This window comes from Fukomys damarensis, unplaced genomic scaffold (assembly GCF_012274545.1).
Source record: "Fukomys damarensis isolate Sample0158 unplaced genomic scaffold, DMR_v1.0_HiC HiC_scaffold_17, whole genome shotgun sequence".
Classification (NCBI taxonomy): Eukaryota; Metazoa; Chordata; class Mammalia; order Rodentia; family Bathyergidae; genus Fukomys; species Fukomys damarensis.
Genome location: NW_022900929.1, coordinates 4,494,646 through 4,504,790, shown reverse-complemented (window position 1 = coordinate 4,504,790; position 10,145 = coordinate 4,494,646). Strand labels below are relative to the sequence as shown.

Sequence of the window (10,145 nt, the reverse complement as noted above, 5' to 3'; positions counted from 1 at the left end):
AATCCCCAAAGGTTGGATTCAGTTGCTCTGGGTGTGACCCAGCTTTGGGTTCTTTAGCCTCTCCTGGGTGGGGGTGACAGGTGGTGGGGAAGCCAAACCCTCTCCTGGTGGCAGTGGCTCTCGCAAGCATGGGGTTGGTAGATGCTTTGGAAAACTCCATGCATGCCTCATTCCCCCCATCTCAGAGCGCTCCCCAAGTTGGTGTAGGCCCCTGGTGGGGGGGGTCGGCTCGCTCAAGCTCCACATTCCACCTGATCAAGGCCAAGGTTGATCATGAGCAATTCTTCCCCTCCCTGGCACCTGTGAAGGCTCAGTGGTGGGCGCGCTGGCTCCGGGAACACCTGCTACAAGGCCAGGGTGCTCTTGTGGGGGCTTCCCTCTGACCTCCCCTGACTGGGGTGGACTCTGTCTACCTCACAAAAGGCACAGGTAGGGGTGTGTGCGTGCGTATGCATGGCTCGAAAGTTTCAGTGGTTTCTATTTACAGCCTTAGCATTCAGGAATGCTCCTAAGGACTCTGGGGTCATTCTACCAATACTTGAAGAACATCACAAGCATTTAAGGAACAAAATAATATTTTTATTAAAAATTGTACCATAGCACCTCTGCCTTCCTACAAGTTGTTGAATTGTGTTCCCCCCCCCTTTCTTTTAAAATGAGATCTGGTTTTCTGCACAATTTCAGACAATATTACAGGGGAAATCCGGGCCTGCCCTGAGCTCTCTAAATGGGAAGGTGGCACTGAGTGCAGATGAGTACCTCACTGCATTTCATGCGGTTCTTGCCTCTGCCTGGACCTTGTAGGTTCCGAGAGCGGAAGGTGCCCCTGCCGGGTGCGTGGACAGCTGTGCATCGGGGACAGCTGTGTTGTGTGCCCAAAACATGTAAAACGAAAAACCATGCTCCACACTGCGATGCAACACCAGCACATGCTTCACACCAGGAGAGATCGAGCAAGACCTTTATGACGACAAGTGCCATCCATGAGGGTGGCCAGTGCACTCAGGCGGTGGCCGGGACTGGGTGTGTGTTCTCCCAGGGCTGGTGAGGGAGAGACTGCCACCCTCCACCTCGTCTTCTCCCTCCGGGGTGGGGAAGACGAGCAGGGAGGGGAGGGGAGAGATGTAGAGGGGCAACCTGGAGCAGTGTACACGGAGAGACCCCTCTGGGCATGGCCGTGTGCTCTGGGAAGGGAAGTGCGCTTCACAGCGCAAGCCTAACCTTAGGCACGGTGCAGCTTCCATGGGGAGATGACGGCTGCTGGTTCCAAAGCTCCTGCAGGGCTAGCTTTCAGCTCTACAAACAGACAGCAAGAACACCCACAGCTCACCTCAATTATGGAACTGTTACTTGTCCTGTGGTCAGAACAGCGGTTCCAAGCCAGTGTCCACATCCTTATTCTCCTAGAGGCAGGAGGTGAGGGCTGAGCAGACCTCAGTGCCCACTCTGCTCCAAGGGCAGAAAGCTAACTGGAGGCTCTGGCCATGCTCCTTGGATACAGGTGACTTATTTGGGACAGAGTTTCTCAGCGTGACAGGCTGGACTGCAGCCAGTGACAACTGTCTGTCAGCAGCCACGGGGCCAGCTTCAAAAGACCACTGTGTGTGACAAAAAGTTTACTGAGAGCACAGGGAATATGAGTCTGAAAAAAAGGGCCACATTGTTGTCATGAGAAACCAAGAGCCAAATCATACCTCAGGCCAAGGCATGCTGGGCTGTCCCATTCATTAAAGCAATTTCCTTATGGCTTAAGAGCAAAAGTGCACGGTGGTGGCCCAGACCTCTGCGGAGCCTTTTTTTCCTGAAGCGCACGTGGCTGCGCTGTGGTCTCCTGTCCACTCCCCGGCTCTTTGGGGTGACAGGGAGGAGGCAGCTTTGTCCACCAAAGCTGTCCCCTCATCCCCTGTGGACTGTGGATGGTGATTCTCATGTGGAAGTGGCTTTGGGCAGAACATCTAGGATTTTTGGTTTAGAATATTTCCCCTTCCATTCAGAAAACGAAGGAAGACAGGGAGGGCAGAAGGAAGAAGGGAGAGAGGACTCTTTACACCTTCGATTTTGGAGAAGCTGGAAAGGGTTTTCGCCTCACATCAACCTTTGCTTGGTCTCCTGGGGCCACTCCCGGGAACTCTGAGAGCAAGGAACCGAGACAATATCCACTCCGTGGCCCACGCGAGGCCGTGGAACTGGCCTCCTGCGGGCACCAGCTAGGCGATGGCCTAGCAAGTCCCCACCCTCAGGACACTGAGGTCCCTGGGAGGACAGTGCCCACCTCACCCTGCTGTGCTCTGGGTACTGACAGAGGGTCTCCAGCGTCACGTGTCACAGACAGGTGGGAGGTGGGGTGCTCGTGCCGCCTGGTACCAGCAGTCTCTGCTCACTTCCATCCACACCTGGGCTCTGGCTGAGGAGCTGACTCAGCCATCTGTCACAAAAATAATGGCAAAGGCCAGAGGCACTGCTGGGGTCTGAACTCTTAAGTATTCCAAAGCAGTCTGCACTATTTTCAGTTAGCTAAAAAAATTAAAACAGCGACAATTAAAGAAAAACTGTTCCCAGAAAACCTGTTAAGGCTACAAGCTGGCCTTGGATTAGGGTGGGAGCAGCAGCACTGCTAGTCAGAAGCAGGGGCAGCCGGCAAGAGCAAGGGGACAAACGGAAGGACCGTCTCCCCAGGTGCACAGGTGGCCCAGGGTGCACGAGGTGACACAGGGCTGGGTCTCAGAGTTGTTTTGCTTTATTTGGAGACACGGTTGCTTCTCGTTTTTCCCACGTACAAAGCTGAACAATTAATAAAAAGGCACCTGGAGACAGCAAAGACGCATTCATTTCATGTGACATAGTTTAAAAAAAGATAAAAAGATTTAAAAAATACTCTGGTTAACAATGCACACTTCCTACATAACAAGCAACTCTGTGAACACTGGCTCACTTCTCTGTCAGTGGGGTGGGCCGTGTGCTGTGTCATGGGAAGTTCACTGAAGGACCTGGCTGGCCCGGGAGTGAGGTGTGTGTGTGTGGGGTCCTGTTCCTGCTCGGTCAACTTGAAAGAAAGAAGGGAAGAAAGGAAAGCCCTGAATATTTCACCACCTGAATGACAGAAGCCAAGCGGAGCCTGGGCAGGGTAGAGGACACCACCTTCCAGTTGCTCACCACCCCCCACCCCTTAAAGCTGATTCCTTGCCTAGAAACTGCTGGGTGAGAACATTTAGGAACTGAGTTGGGTCACAAAGTTGAGCTGAGCCCAGGTCAAAGCGCCTGCTCACTATACCCCATGAGCAAGTGAGCCAGCAGCCAGGAGCCCAAGTTGTCCGAGGACAGAGCTGGTTCTCAGAAGAGGAGGTAGAGATGGAGCAGGCCCAGGACTCCATTCCGAGGACCCCACCTCCTGTCCCTTGTCACCTCTGCTGGCTTGGAGGATGAGAAGCCCAGGGCTGGGCGCTGCTGAGCCACTGCACCAGGGACAAACCTTCTCTTAAAAAGAAAAGAAAACATAGAGCCCTGCTTTCTGTAGTGGTGTTACAAAAAGCCATTAAAACCAAACCAAAACAAAACAAAACCTTCCTAACTGAAACCTAGTGTTCACAAGTAGGTAAAATTTTATATCAGAATTTTTTTTTTTTAACAAAACCTCAGCTCAGTTCCTGGAGTTGGTTTTCTTAACAAAAATAGATTCAGGAAGGTCCGCATCCATCTGCCCGGCCTCGGCACGGCATGATGTCACACGAAGGAGGAGAAGCCGGTGAGGGGGGTGCGGGTGCCGGGGCCTGCCGGGGTGTAGACGCCACCCGCGCTCTGAGTGGTGATGACCGGGGGTGGGTGCTGACCTGTCTCGGCCCCTGCTACCGCCTCGTACCTGAGCGGTGCCGCGGCCGGGGGCCTCCGCTTCCAGGAGTTGTAGTAGGTGGGGTCGCTCATGTAGTGGTTGACAAAGGAGTGTTTGGGCAGCGTGTCCTCATAGTCCGAGTCCGAGGCCTGCAGGAGAGCAACGTGTGAGTGGAGGGGGTGACACCAGCACCGAGCAGGAAGTAGGGGAGACTGCGGGGTTAAGCCAGCAGCTCACCCAAGATGGGGGTGGTCAGCTTGTCACGGGCTTCCAGCCTTCTGTTCCCAGACCTAGAAACCCCAGGAGCGGTCTATGTGGCTCACGGGGAGCAGAGCCCAGAAACACACTCGGAACAGGAAGGGAAACTGAGGCACTGCTGTGGACCAGAGAAAACGGGCTCTCCAGCTGCATGGAGGCAGGGAGGCCTCACCTCCGGACGGCATCACACCCATGGAGACTCTGGCGGGGCACTGAGAATGGAAGCTCGGGAAATTTCCAGCACTAAAGGCCCCTTACCCTTCAGGTCTGGCAGGAAAGCTGCCTGGGCATCCTGGGGGCCTCTGAGGACCTGTCTTGATCAGGTCTCTGCTCTTTTATAAAGTAAGCCAGCAGCTTCCACCAAAAAGATTTAATCCACATTTTCAAAGCTCATTTTCTTAAAGCAAAATTATTTTATGGTCGTTTGGGTTGTTAGAGGAAGCATTAAAGCAGAAGGTGGAGGGTCTCCTGAGGTGGGAGGAGCTCCTAGTTTCTCTGACCAGTGCCTCATCCCTGCCTGGGCCTCTCACCTGGGGGCTCTGTGGCTTCCTGAGTTCCTCAGGAGCCACCTGGCAGGGATGGAGCCCAGCACTGGGGACAGTGGGTGGCAGAGGCCCACAATGCTGCAGATAAGTCCCCGACACTTGCCCCGGGGTGGCTGGCCTGCCTGTCAAATTCAAGGAGGGAGCAGGGAAGCGTGACCCAGTGCTTTTCCTCCAAGTCCCTGCCAGGATGAGAGGACCCATCCTGGGGACACACGGTATCCTGTTCTATTCCTTATGTACCTGTCATGGGGTCTCCAAAGGGTGTGCCTCCTCCCTGCACCCCAGGGCCCCATCTCTTGAGGGCTCAGTCCCACTGTCTTTCTTTCCCCAGTAGATGGTGAGGGTGGGCAGCCCACCCGGGTCTAGGGATCACAGCAGTCCCGAGGGCAGGTTCTGGTGTGGCCAGAGGCTAGGGATATGTCTGCTTTAGAACCTCCCAGAGAGCTGCTGTGGTGGTGCACGCCTGTAATCACAGCACTTTGGGAAGCTGAGGCAGGAGGGTTTCAAGTTTGAGACCAGCTTGGTGAACTCAGCAACTTAGTGAAATCTTTTCTCAAAATAAAAAAGGGCTGGGGATATAGTTCAGTGTGAATTGCCAGTACCTCCACAAAAAAAGAAAAAAAAAAAAAAAAAAAAAAAAAGCTCTCAGTGGCCAGGTGAGGAGCTGCTGGGCCACCACGGCTGTTGTATGGATGTGGGGGTGAGTGGGGAGGCCATGGCCCTGTCATTTCATGTCATCCAGATGGTAAATACTCTCAGGAGGAAGAGCTCCTGCTGCAGGGGGATGGGACCCGCTTCTTCTCAGTGGAGCTGTGGACTGGAAGCTGCTGCCTTCCCCATTTCACACAGAGGACAGGAAGCTCCTGGATGCTAGGAGTGCTGTTCCTGGGGGCTGCTCATCTGAGTCTCCCAGGCTGGAGAGGCCTGCAAGCCCAGGGTGAGTCACCCTCCTCCATCTTGCAGGATGCACTGACTGAATGAGTCTCCTGCCCTGGGGTCTATAGAAGCCCACACCAGAGCCCCTGGGGAACACAAGGCAGAGCCACAACCTCCTGACAGTTTCAGAAAGACTGAAAACTGCACTCCAATCAGAAGAGTCACCTGGAAGTGATGGCAAGTCAGTGTTGGGGCTTCTGAGGAGACCAATGTGGCCTGCTTGTGCTGTGGCAGTTAAGCATAGCTGCTCTCCTGTGTTTTTACCGTCAGAGGTCCATAAATGTGGGGCTGAAACCACATCCCAGGAGCAGAGGCCCAGTCTCTGTGACCTGATCATGGGAACACACATCTTGGAGGCTCTGTCTTAATGAACACTCACTACGCTCCAGATTAGCCCAGGAGCTCTGCAGCCTCCTGATGGCACTGCGATGCAGGCCTCATCTGCGACCATGAAGGAAGAAAGGAAGCGGGCCAGGACAGCTGGTGTCACTGCCAAGCTCAGAACCCTCTGCATAGAGGTGCTCGTTCCAGCTCCAGGTGACTCCTCCACATTAGTTGAACCCAGCCAAATTCTGACTCTGACCCATGATCCTAAAGCCACGATGCTCTGAAAATCAAAAGCTTTTCTGGTGAACAGTTGTGTTTTGCTAAAGAAATACTCATGTGTTTGATCACGGCCGGCCCACTGCAGGGCCACCTGGTGTGGCCAGGTCCCAACCTGCACTCGACTGACTTCTGAAATATGCTTGGCCTCAAGGCTTCCACTGAGAGATCAGGGGCCCATGCCTGTGACTGTTAACATCCTCCTCCTGTTTTCCAGCGGCCCTCATGTGGATTAGGAGACAAAGCTCTGCTTTGGCCTCAAGGCTTCCACTGAGAGATCAGGGGCCCATGCCTGTGACTGTTAACATCCTCCTCCTCTGTTTTCCAGCGGCCCTCATGTGGATTAGGAGACAAAGCTCTGCGTAAAGTAAGATGGGGAAGAAAAGGGACAGATGACCAAGAGAAGCTTGGACCGACTCCATATTGTCAGCCCTGACCTGAGCCTCCCAGTCTCAGACACCGACTGTGATTGTGAATCAGCAGAGGTGGAGGGAAAAGAAGGAAATGTTGAAAAGGGTGAGGAATAGGAGGGCAGCTCTGCTCCACAGTTCACAAAGCAGGGTTCCAGTTACCCTCAGGTACTGGGGGCCCCCTGTTCAACGTCCACACATCCATGGAGAAAAGTGAGAAGCAGCCACTGAATTCAGTCTCCTCAATGTGGGGCTGAAGGAATCGAGATCTACAAATCCAAGTGGCTTTCTCAGGCCACACAAGCACGGCCACCCTGGGGCCACAGTCATGCAGGTATCTCAGCCAAAGCAATCAGGAATAGAGCCTTCCACGGAATAGAGAGGGGGCACCTGCCTGCTCAATAAATGGCCAGGAGACGGCATTTATGGGAGTGGGTCTTGGGTCACGTCTCTGAGAGGCAGATGAGCCATCAGATTCAGTGGGACCTTGTGCTTTCAATTCCACCTCAGTGACCCACTCCCTGATATACCTGGCATCCACCTGATGTCTTTGGGCCTCTCTCTGCCCTCCTAAGACCCTTGTTCACCCTTCCCCCTGCAGTGGTAAGGCCACAGGGAAGTGGGTTCCTAGCAGGTAGACCCAGGGTGGGCTACAGTGGACTGCTGTGCTCTCCCAGGAGTCTGCATTTCTAAGAGTGCGGCCTGGACTGCTTAGAAAATGGAAATACTCTTATGTCCTGCATCCACACACGTATGTATGTAATTAATAAAATGCCACTTTATTCAAGACTCCTTAGGCACATCACTATGTATTTCATCAGCCAAATGTCTAAGCATGCTATAGTATCCAGAAAGGAGGCTGTGACAAATGTGGGTGCCGGGGAGGGTCCTGGCGGGAGGCACAAGTTGGTGGGGCTTGCCTGGCACACAGTGACGTCCTAGTGCTGGTATCTGGTGAAGGAAGCCATGCCTCTGCCCCATGGACTGAATGGCTCACCCCTCATAGGGGTGGTTCATAGAACATGTGACTTGTGCTGAACCAATCAGCGCCTCGCCTGGGAGTCATCCCTGTGTATCTAAGAAGGCAGGATTTTCAGTATAGAGGCACAGTGGGAAGTGGGAGCCTACAGAACCCCATCCATGACCTGGCCAACTAGCTCCAAAAGCCAACCACAGAGCAAAACCATTGTGTAGAAAAAAGGTCACACAGGAGACTGAGGCTTCTTTCATTTCTTGCTTTTCATTTGGGCAGGAAGAGTAAGAAAGTACCCAGGGTTGTATGACAGATGTCACCAGAGATGGAGCTGAAAGTCATGCATCTGGGTCCTGGCAGACCTTGTACTGGTTCCTGGTGAAGGATGGCATTAAAACACCGTCCCTCTGCCACCAGCTCTTTATCATTTATATGACATTTTTTAATGGGGATGTGTTATAGTGAGTGAGAATTATTGACAAAAAGGAAATACTCCAGGGTCTTTTTGTTAAGTTTCCTCCATGCTGTGAAGTTGTGGTGTGCACTGGTTTCCCAGGAAACCATGGAAGGGAGGAATGTGATTAGATGTGGCATCAGACTGCGAGTTCCCAAAGGTGCCCATGCTGGACCACCAACTACAAGAGACCATCTCAGCACATGGGGTCTGTGGCAGATGAAAGACGGGAGCGTCATTAGGGAGTAAATTAGGTTTGGGGTGGGGCAGGTGGTCTAAATTGGTTGGAGCTGGAGGGATTCTGAAAAGCACTTCTTTGGATTTCAAAAGCTTTTTTTTTGGTACTGGAGATGGAACTCAGGACCTTGTGTTTGCAAGGCAGGCCGCGGCACCACTGAGCTAAATCCCCGGCCCTCAAAAGCCATTTTTAACATGCGATTAGAACATCAGCCCCGAGAAGACTCATAGCAGCCATGAGAGGGAACAGTGACAACCTCTTATTTTTAACAGGAGGGACAGTGTGAGCCCATGGCCTTGGCCACATGACACTGTGGCACAACGTTCAGCAGCTCTGATCAGGCAGGCTGGTGTGGTGGGCTGGTGTGCAGAATTTTTGCCTTGGTAATATTTCTAGAAATGGTAAAAAATGCCCTGGGGGAAAAGCACAGCACCACTGTTTTCTCAGGGAGAACATGAGCCTTTTATAAGAACTCTTCTAGTAGAGACGCATGTGGGTTTCTGACGCTTCACCCTCTGGGCTCTGGAGAAGAGAACGAGCCTGGAGACTCACCCTCCCGTGGTCTGAACCTGCACACACACTGTATTAAGCTGCGAACTGGAGCCCAGGGCAAAGCGTGTCCATTACTTTAGCCCCACTACCTGCCTTCTTGTGTTTTGATGTGTTTTTTTTGGTACTAGGGATTAAACCCAGGGCCTCTGTGTGAAGCCACATCCACAGTTCTTTTTATTTTTTATTTTGAGACAGGGTGGTGAAGTCACTAAGTTGCCCTGGCTGGCCTGGAAGTTGTGATCCTCTTACCTCAGCTTCCCAGGATGCTAGGACTATAGGCATGTGCTACTCTGTCCAGCCTGTGCTTAAATCTTTATGTTACCTCCTGCAGGGAGGATAAACATCTTAACCCTACATCTCAGGCCTGTGTGAGGCCTGGTTTTAGATGAGGATATGGCTTTCGGGTTCAATCTAATGGCAAGCAACCCTGTGTCTGTTCCCTGTGGCGCCTGCTCCCTTCCCTAAGGGCTTTTCTCTCTGTTCTGTAAGTTGCCTCTGTTTCTGTAAGTGTAGAGTTAGGAAAATAAACATCAGAATTTACCCTATGTTTTTCCCAATGCCCCTGTAAATTATTATTGACAAAGGCAAGAGATACTTTCAGAATGGCGGCAGGCAGGGCTCAGAGGACCTTCTCCCCCGGCGAATGATGACTCCTGAGTGGCAAAAATTATTTTATAAACAACCAAGTAAAGTATTTAGAAATGGTGCTACAGGCAGATAGCAAATGGAGAAAGATTTATATAAGAAGATCTATTAACAATGTGAAATAGGAAGAAAAGGGCTAAAGGTGTAGGGAAAGTGGAAGGGTAGGGGAAAGATAATCAGGGAAAGAAAAAAAATAGGAGAAAATGAAAAAAATGGAAATAAAATGTTTGTAAATTGGGAGGGGAGGAGGGGTTGAAGGGAGGGCAGGGACAAGGGGAAAAAATGAGAACCAAGACCTGTCATGTAGAGGTACAAGATCCCAATGATGAAGGTAACTGTGTTGTATACCTAAAATGTACCAATAAGATCAATGAGAAAAAAAAAAAGATCTATATCTGACTAAGAATAGCTAACTCTGGCCATGAGATGAGTGTGATTCCCCTCCCTCACCAGCTCAGTGGGGCAGAAACTCTACTCCAGGAGTCTGTGGCCAGGAAGACAGAGCCTTAGTTTAATTCTCCCTGCCCAGCCAGCTCCCTGTTGCAGGGGCCCTGTGCCAGGAGAACTGGGTTCCCTGCTCCAGCCTTCTTTCGCAGGCATGAGAATCCATCCAGGTGTGGCAGGCCAAGAGCACTGGCCCTGTGGCCCCTCTCTAGCTCGCCTGCAGGGGAACAGTTCATTAGGAGCAGCAGTCCAGAAGGTGGG

The 10,145-nt window shown here is 52.2% G+C and overlaps 1 protein-coding gene across 4 annotated transcripts in view; it reads right to left on the bottom strand.

The window, feature by feature from the left end:
* Window positions 1–578: 578 nt before the first annotated feature.
* The window catches only part of Sdk1 (sidekick cell adhesion molecule 1), a 551,006-nt gene continuing 541,439 nt past the window's right edge, over window positions 579–10,145 (bottom strand). For 2 of the 4 annotated variants that reach the window (XM_010642820.2, XM_010642821.3), the window contains one exon: window positions 579–3,975. In XM_010642820.2, the coding sequence (XP_010641122.1) occupies window positions 3,721–3,975 (255 nt within the window). In that variant the 3' untranslated portion in view covers window positions 579–3,720. The remainder of the gene's footprint in view (window positions 3,976–10,145) is intronic. The other 2 variants (XM_010642816.2, XM_033764800.1) reach the window with 2 other exon arrangements.